At 39.1% G+C, this 16,003-nt stretch overlaps 1 protein-coding gene and 1 pseudogene across 1 annotated transcript; both read left to right on the top strand.

Annotated features, from left to right (window-relative positions):
* Positions 1-3,071, top strand: part of LOC137991298 (uncharacterized) — a 4,041-nt pseudogene extending 970 nt beyond the window's left edge.
* An 8,605-nt stretch (positions 3,072-11,676) lies between these two features.
* On the top strand, positions 11,677-15,259 carry LOC137990547 (uncharacterized). Its single transcript, XM_068835697.1, has one exon. It carries the CDS (start codon positions 11,865-11,867, stop codon positions 13,056-13,058), a length of 1,194 nt encoding a protein of 397 aa, XP_068691798.1. The 5' UTR covers positions 11,677-11,864; the 3' UTR covers positions 13,059-15,259.
* The last annotated feature ends 744 nt before the right edge of the window (positions 15,260-16,003 follow it).

Below are 16,003 nucleotides of genomic sequence, written 5' to 3'. Positions count from 1 at the left end.
AACTTGTGATCTTATTAACGAGATTAGCTCACGGAATAGTTGTAAGTCGTCCAATATTTTGGAAATCCAAGCTAATAATAGAGCCACAAATAACGCCGATGATGTGGCGGAAGCTTTCAATGAGCACTTCATGCTAACATTACGAAAATGCTAGCTCAAGATATTCCGGTTGAAGAAGTTGACGCTGAACCATTCTTGTCGCCCTCTGATAATTCGTTTTCTCTAAAAACTTCGAGTGTCGACATTGTTCTCGACCTTTTGGAAAAAATCGATGAAGAGAAAGCCACTGGCCTTGACAAGATACCTAGTAAGCTATTAAAAATGGAAGCTAGAATTGTTGCAACAGACATATTAACAAAATCAATCCTCACGGGAATCTATCCAACTGAATGGAAATTGGCTAGGATGACACCGATCTTTTAAAAAGGCATCTCCGTTAATATCCCTGTAGTCTCAAAAGTGCTTGTAAAACTCGTCTATGACCAATTTTATCATTACCTAAATGATAATAATCTGCTATAAAGTTGCCAATCAGGGTTGCGTTCCTTACACAGTACCATTACAGCTTTGCTTGAGGCGACAAATGGCTTCCTGAATGCAGTCGTTTTCATTGACCTTAAAAAGGCATTCGACGCTATCGACCATGAAATCATTTTACGCACGATGTCATACTTTGGGGCTGACCAGGAAACTATCACTTGGTTTCAATCGTACCTAAGCAATCGGACCCAAAGATGTAATGTAAATGGAAGACTGTCAACTCCTCGCACTGTTACTTGTGGGGTTCCGCAAGGCAGCATATTAGGTCCCTTGCTATTTTTAATGTATCTTAACGATCTTCTTAACTGCCTTCGGGAAGCTTCCCCGAGAATGTTTGCTGACGATACCAATATAGCCCTAACTGCAAAAACTTTAACAGACCTTAAACTAGCAATAATTACTGAGCTCAGGTTGAGTTTAAATGTGGCTAAGACCGAATTAATGATAATTGGATCTAGGCAGAGATTAAACACTCAATGTGGCGAGGTTGATATAGGAATTGATGACAAAATGATCAGGAGAGTAGATCACACTAAATCCCTGGGTCTTACCACTGATGATCGGCTTTCTTGGTCAAATCATGTAGACGAAATATGCAGGAAAGTTTCCTCAGCTAAAGGAGCCTTTAAACGAATACGGCACTTTATCTCAGCTAATACAGCGCTTCAAATTTATAACGCTTTAATATTGCCGCATTTTGAAACAGAAAGCACTAATTATGTATAAAGCAATTCATGATCTTGCCTGCTCCGGAATACCTTCTCGACGCCTTTTATGCTGAATATAACTTGAGAACTTTAGAAGGTAAACTTACTCTGCAGGAAAGTTTCCTCAGCTATAGGAGCCTTAAAACGAATACGGCACTTTATCTTATCTAATACTGCACTTCAAATTTATAACGCTTTAATATTGCCGCATTTTGATTATTGCAGTCCTGTCAGTACTGCTTAAGTGGCCAGTCAAGTGATAAGCTGCAAAAATTACAAAATCGCGCAGCCAGGGTAATTACTAAATGACCGTTTGATACGAGCTCCAACCTCCTTCTCGATACTCTTAAGTGGGAGAAGCTGTCTTTTCGACGTAGAAAACAGAAAGCACTAATTATGTATAAAACAATTCATGATCTTGCCTGCCCCGGAATACTTCAACGTCTTTTCAGTCAGCGAAATGCTGAATATAACTTGAGAAATTTAAAAGATTAACTTACTCTGTCCAAGCCAATTACTAATTATTTGAAACGGAGTGTCTCTTATAGCGGGGCCTGTTTGTGGAACAATTTTCCCCAATACTTAAGAAATGCTGACTCTATTGGGCAGTTCAAACGTACAATCAAGCAGATATCTGACCTATCGGATCCCCACACGGCAATCATGTAAAACAGTTGTAAAGCGTTTTTTACCTTTTTTTTTAGCTTAACTGGTGATTTTCCGTGTTTACTAAAGTTTACTTACTCATTCACTCACTACGAGTGAGATAACATTAGAAATGAGCTCCATTCTCTCCCTTCAACACACGATGTTGTTTTCAAAAGCCTTAATGATTAGGATAACATACGGTATTTACTTACCCTAGAAAACGAAACCACTCCAAAGATGGTAGGTAAATACACATATTTAATGTTTCAGAAGAGAAAAGACATCCTAAATGCAAAATAATTAAAAATAATAATGTTATACCAATTGTATTACAAGTAATCGTATGATCTTTTCGTTAATTAGTTATTCTAGTAGATATCATCACCTTTATTGTAACGAGACCGATACCTCCCTTTGGAGAAAAGGAGCCTTTCTTTGGAGAGTAAGGCGCAATAAAGATTTACTGTTATTGTTACTGTCACTCACTCACTCACTCACTCACTTACTTACCAATCACAGCGGAGCATCCTGCTTAAAGGGTGACGCATAACCAGTCGACCTCATCTCCTGATGAAGACTAGCTGTATGCAGTCGAAACGTCGCGATTTACATCACAACTTGAGTGAACACATCGTGAGACAAACGAGAATACTTTATTATTAAGGTAGTCTATTTATATAATTTCTATTTTTACAAGAAGTTATCGCAATTCGACCCAAAGGCAATAATGAAATGGACGAAAAACACAGACATTTTGTCCAAGAAATATCTAGTAATTCCTATATACGATGATCACCATTGGATTCTAGTCATCGTCAAGACTGCCCAAACATTTCATTGATGATATTTGATTCTCTTCACCAGCAACACAAATCTGTTGAACTGAGGATACCAAGATACCTGAGAGATGTGTGGGCAGCTAAAATACCACAAAGTGAAAAGAAGGCCTTGGAAGTAGAGCAGATCAGGTATCCTACAGTCCCACCACAACCAAATAACAATGACTGTGGTTTGTACGTTATGAAATGTTTTGAACAATTCCTTGGCTTTGTTAACAGAGACTTGCAGTGGTCTACATGGAATCCAACATTTCCACATCAAGACATCCTCTCCCTCCATAAGATAGTTTAGAATACTTTTATGGACGAAATATCCACCAAGTTACACAAGCAATGATTCTCATGAATTCTACGATATGGAACGTGAGCAATTTTTAACAATGGGTCTTCGTACATTCTGAAAACAGCTTTACTAGTCTGAAGTATCACATTAATAGAATAGCAATCAGAACAAAGTGTACTCGGTGAACTATTTTCAAATAAGCATTTATTCAACTACCAATCATTTGATCAAGAGAGGAAAACTGAGGCTGATAAAACGTACTTGCTGTCAGCGATATTAAAATAAAACAGACTTAACTGATTAGAGTGTAAAGTAAAGTGCCAGTTTTCTACCCCATATGAACCATGTGAGCGTTAGCCCTACTGATGGAACAGGGCCCACACAAGGACAGAGAAAAACTCTGACCAGGGTGGGAATTGAACCCACGACCTTCGGTTTAGATCACCGTTGCTCTACCGACTGAGCTACAAGGTCACGGCAATGAACATGTACAAGTAAAACGAAGGGTTACGTGTAGCACTTATATTTCAACAGCCTTAGCCGGGCCGGGTAAGCCGGGCAACCACGAGATCACATAAAAGACTTGTTCATCGTATGGTTTGAGTGATGTGCTAATAAATAATAATAAATAATAATAAATAATAAATCAACCAAGGTTCAGGCTCTCAGTTTCTTCAGTGTTTTTCCGTATTCCCTCCAACTTTTTAAGCAAGTGAAATTTCAATGTGTTTTCTTGTTAGTGACAAATTTGAGCCACTTTCTCGATCATCTCAAAGCCTAAAATTTGTTCTACTGAAACTCCGTTGCTCTTCTGCGCACATTTCACGGACATTATGAAGTAGAAAAAACGCATCATGGTGACAAACTTCCCATGTTCACGTTTCAGGAAATTTCGAAGTCAAAAATTCACAGTTCATAGATTCTCATGATTTTGTGTTTTCACTGGTCAGGAACAATCAAAATCTCTTAATCCCGTATCACGCAGTAACCAATTTCCTACCGCCCCCCACCCTCACCTCAACCCTCCCCTGTAGTAGATCACATTACTATACACATTCATACTTTTCCTGTCCGAATAATAAATTTGGCACACCACACCGCTTGACATTCTGAGAGTTGCCCGTTTTAGCGTGAAAATTTGAGAATTTGACATTCCAGAATACGGTTGCGATGGCAATATCAAGTTGCGCGACCGATGTTGACGACTAAGTGTTTCCGTTAAATAGGGGTCGCCTCGTACCTCATTGAACAGGCTTCTGGATTGGTCAAACAAAACAATAAAAGGGGGGGGGGGGGCTGATAAATTATCTACTATACAAAAGATTGGGAGTACCCCTACTTGCTGCATTAAACATTTTCAGGGACCCCCTTTTGGTATCCCTAAAATTTGAGACACCCCCACCTACCGGCATGGCCACAAACCAATACACGATGCAGAAGTCCCAAGAACGAATGACACAAATTAACGCAAAAACAGAAAAACGCTTCCAAAGCATAGCGATCTGCTAAGAAACGCAGAAAAAAAGCAAGGCAAACAAAGCCTTTAGAAAGCCGGCTATCTCACTGATACATGCATGGCACAACCTAACAGGCCCTCAAGAACCAAGAGATCCAGAGCCCGAGTCAAATCATCAAAAGCAGAATCAGTCGCTTCTACCACTGACAAGGCTATCGGTTGAGAGTATAACTAAATTGATGCAAAAGCGTGCGGTCAAAAGGTTGCATTCACATTACTGCACAGACTGAGTTTTCGACAGTTTTGTAAAGTAGCGGACATATTTCTGAAAGCACCTTGCGAGAGCGAGCTACCTTAGGGGGTCTGGGGGCATGCCCCCCCCCCCCCTCCCCCGTAATTTTTTTATATAGAACAATCAAACGGCCTCAAACAAAAACGAAAACCCTGGCCTGCTGTAGCAAAAATCGATACCAAAAAACTTACAACATATCATCAAGACGAACTGTTTTCCAAATCTAAAGTCTCATAGAACAAAAACCATTGCTAAATGAAATCTTACTGGAACCGCCTAAAAGAGGCATCCATTCAAATATGTACTCGAGAGAGCAAAATTATAACAAAGGAAAAGGAAACCAGACCACATACAAGGGAGTCATGTAGGCCTGTCAACCCCATTTTACGCACTTGAATATTATATTTTGTTACATTGTGATTTCATTGGCTAATGACAGTCTTTGTTTTCATTATATAAGGTACCCCCACCCTTTTACCTCTAAGTTTTTGGGGGACCCCCAATTTCTCATCAGTCTCCCCAGGTAAAGAGAAGGAACGAGTCGAAACACTCCAGTCGGGAGAGCCTACCGAACGAAGCCAAAAAATCCCACAAATCCACCGTAGAACACAAGGGCAAGGTTTTTCTTTCATTTCTTAGTTTTTGGCCTTGGAAGTGCCAGGTCGGTTTCAAGATTCCAAAGATTATAGTTTATGTTTTCTTCATTAAGCACACACACAGAATCAAAACGCGTTGTAGTAACTGTTGTAAGATTGCGACCCAAATTTTTCCCCATCTCGTGTTTTTGAGGAAAAACAAACTAATGTCTCGGATACATTTTTTTAGATGTACTGTTTTATTTTAATTGAAGGAGTGGACTTTGATGGCTTCGTCAGCTGCAAAAATTGTTCTGCTTGTGGCTCTTGCTTTGGTTTTCATGCAATCAATCATCCTTTATAAAATGAAATCACGGAATTCAAACCCAAGCAAACCAAAAATACGTCGATCGAACTCAAAGATAGCACCATTGAGTGGCCTGGAAAAGAGGATGCAGACAGAGTCGAAAGATCCATCAAATGAAACAGCGGAGATGATGACGACACAGATGACAAACAAGTCAAACAAGGCTTTGCCAATAAGCACACTAAAGGTAATTCCATAATTTGAAAATTCACTGGTCGAATATTCAGTCTTTTGCACGAGATTATTCAGCTAAAATATAATCAGTGTTTATGTTACATGAATGCCTGTGCAAATCCAGATACAATGCAAGAGTTTCTCAGCCGTCTGGTTAGCATTCTGTGTCGAAATGACAAAATGTCTATCCTGTATGAGGAGACAGAGTAGTAATATATCACTTCCTTCTCACGAGAGAAGCCATTTTAGTATATTCTACATGTGATAAATCCGAGAAAACAAGCCATTTTTTGAACGTGAGAGCTCTGATTAGCAGAGAACGATTGACTGAAGGGAAAAATTGGTCAGCGAAGTGTTATTGCTCACCGAAACCTTTGATGGTGTGAGTCCAATCGCTCGCAGCTCAATACGTTAATCAATTTGGATGATTACTGTAACCGAAAGAGAAAAAAAAGTTTCAAGTCTAAATCAAGGTCGTTTCCTCAATCGATCTAGAGTAACCTGAGCTATGACCAGTGTAACAAAACAGAATTAAACATCAGATTCGGGTGAAGAATCTAATCATTGGTATGAAAATTATGGAAAACGAAACAGAGCCAGGCGGGTTGAACGGTAAAGGAATGTATTGCTCTTTTTCCTTTCGGAGTTTTCTGTGCATTCCAACTCGGTCAGGAGGCCATGGCTACCTGGGAGCGTATAATTCCATTGTATTTGTGGAACGGCGACGTTTTTACACGCTGAGGTTTTCCAGCGAAACCAGACCTTTCCAGCTAATCGCAAGTCTTGCATGAGAAACTAGACGCTCCGTAAACGTAAACTGGGTTGCCTGTGGTACATGTTAAACAAAAGCAGATGGCACTGAGTTAGGTGGTATTGAAGGGGCTAAAACTGGATTTCCCAGGAATGAGGCCGTAAAAAATCGAAAAAAAGCAAAAAAGCCGAGGAATCCAATAGGTACTCCTGGTAATTCTTACAATGGAAGACGCAGGCTAGGGAATCGAGGCCGAATTTGGCATATTTCTCATCACATCCGGAGCTGCTCAGTCCGGAAACAAAACACTATTAATTTTTGTGTTTCCTCAGAGACGAAAAGTATCTATTTTGACTTCAAGGTGAGCTATTTACACAATACACCTTATTCCAAAATGGCCGCTATTTTAGTATTCTTTTATTTCCATGCAAATTGGCCCGCTTTCAAACGTAAAATTCAAAAGAATATTTAACTTTGAATGAGGCCATAAGGGCCAATTTGCATGGAAACAAAAGAATACTAAAATGGCGGCCATTTTGAAATAAGGTGTATGAGGTTGAGTGGCCAATCAAAACAGAGTTTGTAATTGAAAATCTATTGTAAACATCTATGAGTTGCAAAAAAAAAACACGTGAGCCTAAATAATCGCAAACCATAATGATGACAAATACAAAAGCGAAGGAAATGGTTAATAAATATGAATTTTTTTACTATCTGAATGATTTTGGGTCAGATCAAAGCGATATATTGTTGAAAAATCTTCGTGTCATGAGTAATGTAAACAATCTTCGCATTAGTAAGTCGGAGCAATAAATTGGGTTAGTCATGAACCGGTTAAAGTTATTGTTGGCTTCCCAAATAAACTTCATTTTACGCTAGAATGACTAAACAGATATTTTCTGACGTTCAAAACATGGCTACCTATTACTGCGGAATTCATCTTCAAGCGCCAACGTGATGGGGGGGGGGGGGGGGGGGTGGGGAAAAAACCAAAAAAAAATTCATGCAAGCGAAAATGCCAAGAAAAAAAATTCACGCACAGAAGAAGGTAAAGAAAAAAAAATTCATGCAGGAGGAAGGTCCAATTCTTATTCAATATATTCTTGGGGTCTTACCCCAGGCACTGCTATATTATTGTTAATAACTTAAGACATCTAGTGTACTGACATGTTTTCCTCACACTGAATGAAATGACAAATTGAAGGTGACATAAATTAATTCAAATGGGGTTGACAGACCTGCACAACTCCCGCTGTGTGCCCATTGTGTTGATAAAAGCCTGTATCGTTTTGCTTAAAACAAGCATGTCTTTAAGCGATTTCCCATTTCTATAAGAGATCAAGGGAGGTTCCTTGTATATCTCTCTTAGTAGTGACTGGTTTTGTATTAAATGCCATTTTTCCGTTAGAATATTTTTCAAACATGGCAGTGATGGATGAAATTGTGTCACAAAGGGTAGAATTTTCATGTGCGCTCTCTATTTTTGTGTAAGAGCGTTCTTTTCTTTCTGCGAATTTAACTTCGGAGAGGATTTTTTCCACCAGGTTATTGGGATAAGCTCTCGATGTCAGGCGTGTTCTAAAGTTTTTAATGTTCTCCTCAAACATTACTTTAGAAGAGTTTGTCCTCAGGAGCCTAAGAGCTTCTCCTTTAACGAAGCCTTTTTTAACGCCTGCTGGGTGGCAACTGTTAATTGTAGTTTGTGTACTGAAATGTTTCAGTAGGTTTGTAATGTGTGCGCACGTCGAGAATCGATTCTTTCTCGAATCTCTCTCCCTTATAGACTGTTGTGTCCAAGAAAGTTGTTTCTAACTGTGAGACTTCAGCGGTAAACTTTATGGTAGGGTGGTACGAATTTGCTTGCTCAATGAAATGCTCTATTTCTTCTTTGTTTGTATCCCACAAGCAAAATACATCGTAAATGAATCTTTTCCTTTTCTTTGCTCGCCGGGTGGCAGATTATTTTTAGGTTTAACCAGTGGAGTTTCCGCAAGCTTTATTTTGACTTCTTCTAAGTAAGTCTCAAGAGCAACTGACCGTTGAATCGATGGAATCCAACTGGATTTCACGTTAAATGGATGTTGCTCAGTATTTTGGTCATGATAGATATATTGAAGGCGCATGCTTCTGGCAAATTGGTTGAAGTCTGAAATTAGCTGGCGCCTTATCTGGTTTTCTTTCATGACAGGTGTTGGAATGAATTTCAAACTTCGAGAGAGTAAATTGATCTGCTCTGTAGTCAATTGTGTGTCTGAGAGGTTTTTGATGTGTTGCTTGCGTAACTCTATAGTGTCACCACATGATTCAGTAATTAGCGCCAAGTACACGCCCAATCAGGACTGTGCTCAAGTCTTAAGCAACCGTTTCGGCCATCCTCCTGTGTCCGAAGAACAAAAGCAGCTCCCCATCGCTTATTCTATAACAATACACAAAAGTGCACGTTTGGTTGAGAGAATTCTTCAAGCAATCTATATGCCCAACAATGTGTACTGCATTCATATCGACGCAAAATCCCCAGAGATCTTGCTTACAGCCATAAAGGCTATGATACGCTGTATTCCAAATGTATTTGTCGCCACCAATAAGACAAGCGTTTTTTGGGGACATTTTAGTTTGGTTCAAGCTCAGCTCAATTTTATGGAAGAGCTTTTACAGTCTCCTGTGAAATGGAAATATTACATCAGTTTAGTTGGACAAGATTTTCCACTTTACGATAACAACGAAATTGTGAGAGCATTGCAAACTCTTCGAAACCACAACAATATTAAAAGTGTTCCTGTAACTGAATCAGGAAAAAAAATATTATGGGCTCGCACGAATTTCGTCCACCGTTTTATCAACAATAGGTTCGTTAGAGGACGAAAGAAATCCCCTCCGCCTCACAACATAAAAGTTTTTAAGGGAGCGACACATTATTGCGATACGAGAATTTGTTAACTTTGTACTGCACAGCCAGATTGGAAAGGACTTTGTTGAATTTTTAAAGGATACTTAAATCCCAGATGAATCGTTGTATGGAACCTTACATCAGTATCCGCTGGCCCCAGGTGGAATCCAAGGGAAACAGCCAGAGTGGATACCACGCGCTTTGATGTGGCGTTTTCATGTGAGCAAAAATTCTTGTAAAGGATTCTGGAAACGAGATCTATGTTGGATCTCTTTTCAAGCCCTGCAGTGGGCCCTCGGCGAAAAAATGAAAATGAAACTGTTTGTTCACAAAATCCCCTATAACTTCAGAGACGAGCTGGTAGACTGTATTCTTGTTGCAAGACAAGGAAGAAAATACGGTACGGCTGTCTGGAAAAACTAAAATAAATAGTACAAAGTACGTGCTCAGTTGTTCATGACACTATATTGATCCAAAGATGATGTCAAAATCACCTCGCGAACGGATTTCTACCCCAGTTTCAAAGGCTCCGATCGATTTTGGACCACGGCAGATAGTAACCGAAAACATCCATTGTAGGTTTCAGGGGCTCATTAACGTGAGGAGGGAATTATTCCTGAATAATAACCTGTTTTTTTTTGTCGAGATCCATCCAAAATCCCTCGTGCGCCAACCTTTTCGATTCGGTTTAGCGACCAGGCCTATGAGTCAAATTACTTACTCACCCGGTGGCCAACTGTCAACTTGATCCCATCACGCAAAAGCCAATTGTAGAAACCTTTTAGATAAATAAATAAGTGGTCGATAGAAAAAAGATTGTTTCTTTCCATCGCCTTGCTTTCAAAGCTAGCGATTGTAGAACGCACTTAAATTATCTGAGATGACTACTATAGTCTATTATATAAAATGAACGTTTGAGGCCCATGCATTGAAGTCGGGATCAATTTTTGGTGCCGTAAAAAATTGATAAAGGGCTCTTCAGTTTTAGTAACTACAGAGAGGGACTGTTAGGCTCCAAAATGACTCTTTCTTCATGCTTTTGTGATTTAAAACGCATTCATAGAATCATCCGGTTGCAATTGGCTATTCATTTTAAAGATCTTTGACGTTCCTGTTCCTAAGGTTTGTACCGATAAAAACTGTGAAAAAACTTGCGTATCTTTGTTTAATTAAGCAAAGGTGTCCACTTTTTCAAAAAACTAACCTAATTATCTCCGAAAAAGGCACGGTTACCCCCTATTTTCATTTCACATTCCAATAGCCCAAACTAAGATATACTTTTCTGCGTAGTCATAACCCGGGGAATATTTTCTTTTCATCAGGTGGCACCGTCCTAAAGATCCATTAATGTTTGTCTCATAGTCACACAAAAGAATGAGGCCTTCAGGAAAATGGTTGTTTAATAATGCAAAAGATTGTTTGGACTTAAGCAAATTGTGTCATAGATTGTCGTTTCGTGATAACGAATTTTATTTGGACAAAAATGTAAAAGGCCTTTTCTGCCAATGAATGTCAAAGGAAGGAATTGCTTGTCTTTTCGCATCTTTCAAGGAAATGAAGCCCGGTGCTAATGAGAGTATATTGACCACAATGAAACAACTATTCTAAGCGAAATTGGTCATCGCTATTCCTGAATTGCACATTCGAGTTATTGTCCCCAGAGCCGCGCGGTACTCTTATCCCCCAGAGAACAAGCTCGCAGGAAATCTAGGCTTTACTAAGACTCGAACCCATGATTCCGCTGCACTTGCTCTACCATCTGAGTTCGAGTCTCGTTCGAGTCCCATTCAAGACTGGTTCTTTTTTTCTTTGCAACTTCTCAAGAAGCTTCACTTGCTGCTATGATCACAATTCACTGAATACACGGAACAAATATTGACACTAATAAATGGAAATTTTCTTTAGAAGAAGAACAAAAGGTCTGTTATGGCCACCAGAAACTGGTGGCCAACCAAGCACTCAGCGTCTGACAAAGAGCGTTTGATGGTGACCACAAGGGGGTTTGTTTGTGAAAACTCAAGGCAGCAATTATCCCCCGTCTTCGATCGGTGATCTCGAATTGAACTCCACGGATCTTTCCAAGTGGGTGTTAATCGCTGTGCGAAAAATCACAGCCCCTGCGGATCGGAGTAAAGCTAGATACCTGAATTTAATTTTTTATATGCCGTTGCTTCATTGTTTCTAGTGCCTCATTGTTTCTATTTGCGGGCGGAACTGCTTTGTATATTTTGAAGTGTAAGAGGCTTTCTTCTTAAATCTTCTTAAATAACGTGTCGTGGTCGGTACCTCCGCCGTAAATTTAATTAAAATAGCGAAAGCTTTGCAACGGTTGGACACAAAAAACGATGCGAAATCTATTGCTTTTTCTTCTTTTGAGAGTGGCTGTTGCACTGATTCCGGTTAATCCAGGCATGAAGTCATTCTCATTTGCCATTAAAAATGGTTTTGTGTATCCGGATATAGAAAAGACTCTATACGAACACAACACCGGACAGCCGGGAGTAATTACTGAGCAATGGTTCACCGGCCATGGGACAATGGATCAAGACACCAGGATACGAATTTACATCGACAATGACACCCAAGCAAGTTTGGATTTCCAACTCTTTTTGGCACATGGTATAGGGTTCAACCAAACACAAGAACTTCCCGAGATCCCTTGGGTTACAAAGCGACTCGGTCATACAGCTAATGGCGGAATTTACAACACGTTTAGAGTACCGTTTGGCAAATGCTTCAAGATTACTGCCACAAGACCAACTTGTGGACATATATGGTACATTATTCGTGGGGTTGAGAATTATCCCTTGATACTAGGCGATCTGTTGCTTCCAAAACATACAAGACTTAAGCTTTATAAAAACGAAAACGTTTTGATGAAGCCATTTGAGTTTCTATCAATGGCAAATATCAGTCGTTCTGCAGGGGCAGTGTTTATGGTGACTTTAGCTGCCCGAAGCCAAGATCTCGTCTTTCTGGAAGGTTGTATGCGTGCATTCATTGATGACAGCAAAGATACAACATGGCTCTCATCTGGCACTGAAGACTTTTTCTTGTCATCATATTATTTTAATCGAGGAACATTTCACGCAGATGAAGCAGGCCTCACTTATAAAAATAGACACGGATTAATAAGCGCTTACAAATTTTTCGAAAATGATCCTTTGCTTTTCAGCAAATCCTTTGAACTTTGGTGGAGATGTAGTGATAATGATGACACCAACGTCAAATTTGGCTGCCCTCACACATGGCCAAACCCTGCTCGTTTCACTAAAGAAGAATTCTTGGACAAGGGAAAGTTCGCCAAAAGTGGAACATTCCCCACTAATGTTTTGAGGGAGACAAGTACACGAGTATTCTCCAAGAAAGGAAAAGTTCTCCACCATGCGACGGGTTCCAAAGAGAAAGGCTTTCGCAAAAAAAAGGGTGTTTTTAACAGAGATGAATCAAAAGGGAAAGAAAAGGTTTCCAGGAAAGGAACTAAATCCAAAAAGCGATTCACCACTGTAACAACGTACACATGGGTCTACGAATGGTAAATTCTAATCACAATGCATACAAAATCTTTATGAGGTCGTGTTATTTCTCGGCAAAGGAATTAGTAAAATTCAAAGGACTTTATTGGACTTGAACCTGCAGGCACATTTTCTTTTGTTTAAAACTACATGCAAGAGAGGCTTAAAGGTCAATTCAATACAAAATGACCCCTTAGCTTCGTTTATGTGGCAAAACCGCTGATAAGGGCTATTTTATTGCGCACATAAATTTATAGGGAAAGCTCTGCAAGTACCTCACTTTGTAGCGATGGAGAAAATCCCAGTGAAAAATGAAATCACCCAGAATTTTGGAAAATATTTTGTTTTATCAAATTTATGCTTCCTTAATTTCCTTTTCAAGAGACACTCCATTTCAATTCGAGTTTAATGTGAAAGTTTATTGAGGACGGGTCAGTCAGTCAAATCTGCTGCGGCATTAACCTACCTCATGGCCACAAACCAATACACGGCTATGCAGAAGTCAGAAGAGCAAGCGAAACAAATTAAAGGGAAAGTACGGTCTAGGAAAGGTTTCTCTGAATCGAAAGTTCTTTTCCTGTATTGTCATACTTGACCACTCATTTGGACTAAATGCGTTTAAATAGCCAACAATAACGCTTCAAAAATAGGCAAATTTAAATTGAAATCCGCTCTCTTTTGTTTTGTGTATGCAAACGAGGCTATGACGTACGTAGCAATAGTCAAGGATTTCTCCGGATGACTAAATGTACTTGATGTAAAGAAGAAAAACACAGGCGAGGAGACCAATACTTTGTAGATTTGAATCTTAATCCAGAGGCTAAATTGTATGGATATTGGCTCCACCTCTGAACAGATTTATACCTCGGGGTCGTTAAAAAGGGTTTTATATGTGAGTTATATGCAGTAGTTTTACAAAGCGAAAGAGAGCTTGAAATGCTATCCCGCGCTCATTGCTGTAAAATAAATGCCTGGAAATCAAGTTTAATCTGTCTACCGCGGCTTTCTACGAAATCCCTGTTACAACTTCAAACTGAGCAAACGATCGATTTATACATTTCCATCAAATGGTAAGAGTAAATCGTTTCAGTAGTTTCTATACCGCTAACAAAATTTAACCACATTTCAAGGTACGTTTATTAGCGCATAACAGTGAAAGTCGTCTATATATGGCTTGATTCAGTTTTCTCGCTCCAATATAATGATATTTTGGACTAGTTGACTGAGATTTCCGTATGAAGCGAATGTCACCAAGACCAATATTCATATGCCTGAAGATCCCGCCTGAAGACCCCAACAGACAATATAGCATGCGCAGTCAGGTTATCACGTTTGAGGAATCTATCCACATTTTGTTTTCGCCGGCCAACTTTTTTCTTAAAATTTTAATTTTCCGATGTAAGCTTCGGTTTTTTTATTTTTATATGTGTTCTCAAGTCTAGACATGTGTCTAGTTCATCCCCCTCGAAAGCGTACACCCCAACAGCGGTAATTGTTGATGTGAAAAAGCCTTGCTACGTGTATTGAGCAACATCTGAAAGTTTCGTCGGCTTATACTAAATTAAACGATTCCCCGTGTGAAAGCAAACAAATACGTTTGCTGAAGCATCGAAGACGGCTGTCGCATTTGCTCTGGCTGATTTTTGCCGCCTAGTCTGATTGACTAGAAAATCTGTAAGTATTAAGTGACTTGAGTTTCTGTCGCACTTATGGCCTACATGGCCTACTACCTATTAAACCACAAGACCGTTTACCATAGTTCATCTTACATTTGAATTTCTCGAAGCAGACTCTGCACAGTCTTTAGGTAAAAAAATAATTGGACATGTGACAGCCAATAATTATTATTTTGTGCTTCATTATTCAAGGAAAAGGTTCTTCAGGAAAGAGTTTGATCCTGAAATTTATTTTGTTGCGTATGGTAATTTGACACGATTGAGTTTCTTGTCTTCGCGCACGCAAAGAAATAGGAAGGGGTTTTTGCCTCTTATAGCCAATATATTGTTTGTTTCAATACATTGAAAAGGTGGTCTTTATGCATCCACCATGTTGTGTAATATTCGAGCTTAACAAATTTGCATACGTGCGTTGAAATGTGATATGCGAGGAGACAGGATTTTTTTCCTCTCTGACATGATTAATAGGTAGCCGCAAGTTTTTAAATATCTGTTTTGTCATTATATTGTAAAAGGAAGTTTATTTGGGAAGCCACCAATATTTTTTTAACTTCCTGGTTAATCCAATTTATTGCTACGACTTGTTAGTGCGAAGATTGTTACATGAAACTCATGCTTTTTGCGAATTTTGAGTGTCATGAAATTACATCATTTGCGTAACATAGCTCCTTTATCTCGAAGATTTTTCGACAGATGAATGTAAATATTCAGTTAAATATTACAATAAAATTAAAAAACCAAAGACGGAAGTTTCTTGGCTAAAAAGTACGTTGTTTTACTTTAAAAACGACGAACGATTAACATTCTTTCCCATAGTTCATTCAGTTGACACAAGTTGATCATGTGCACTTTTATCGTTGCCTAGCACGTGATCAATTCCTTTCTTTTGAACAGAACATCATGAAAGTCAAAGACTGCAGAAATTTTCGTGTTTTTACGATCGATTGTCATTGATCTTTCGATGAGAATTCGATTCAGAGTTATATATAAAAACTATGGTTCTTTTTACTTCATTTGTCTTTTGGCTTGTCTTTTACTGTTAACTCCCGGGTTTTACTGTACTTTTTGGTGTAAACGTAAAGCCAAAAAATGTCTTGGCCTGGCATCAGATTAGACTGAAAAGAAGAGGAATTATGAAGCGGAAACAACATCTTCAGTCCTTCCCTAGTGTGTGCAATAAACGGTTGCTTAGTGCAACTGCAAGACATGCATGACATGCAGGAAAACGTCCGTCAGAGCAATTTGCAGTTAGTTATTTTGCAGACTATTTATTTAAAGAAGAAACGAGTGTAT

Source organism: Montipora foliosa, chromosome 2 (assembly GCF_036669935.1).
Source record: "Montipora foliosa isolate CH-2021 chromosome 2, ASM3666993v2, whole genome shotgun sequence".
Taxonomy (NCBI): Eukaryota; Metazoa; Cnidaria; class Anthozoa; order Scleractinia; family Acroporidae; genus Montipora; species Montipora foliosa.
The sequence above is the reverse complement of the archived record's forward strand: the minus strand, read 5'-3'. Positions and strand labels throughout refer to the sequence as shown.

Coding starts and splice junctions, on each gene's coding strand:
- LOC137990547 (XM_068835697.1), top strand. CDS start 11,865: ATGCGAAATCTATTGCTTTTTCTTCTTTTGAGAGTGGCTGTTGCACTG.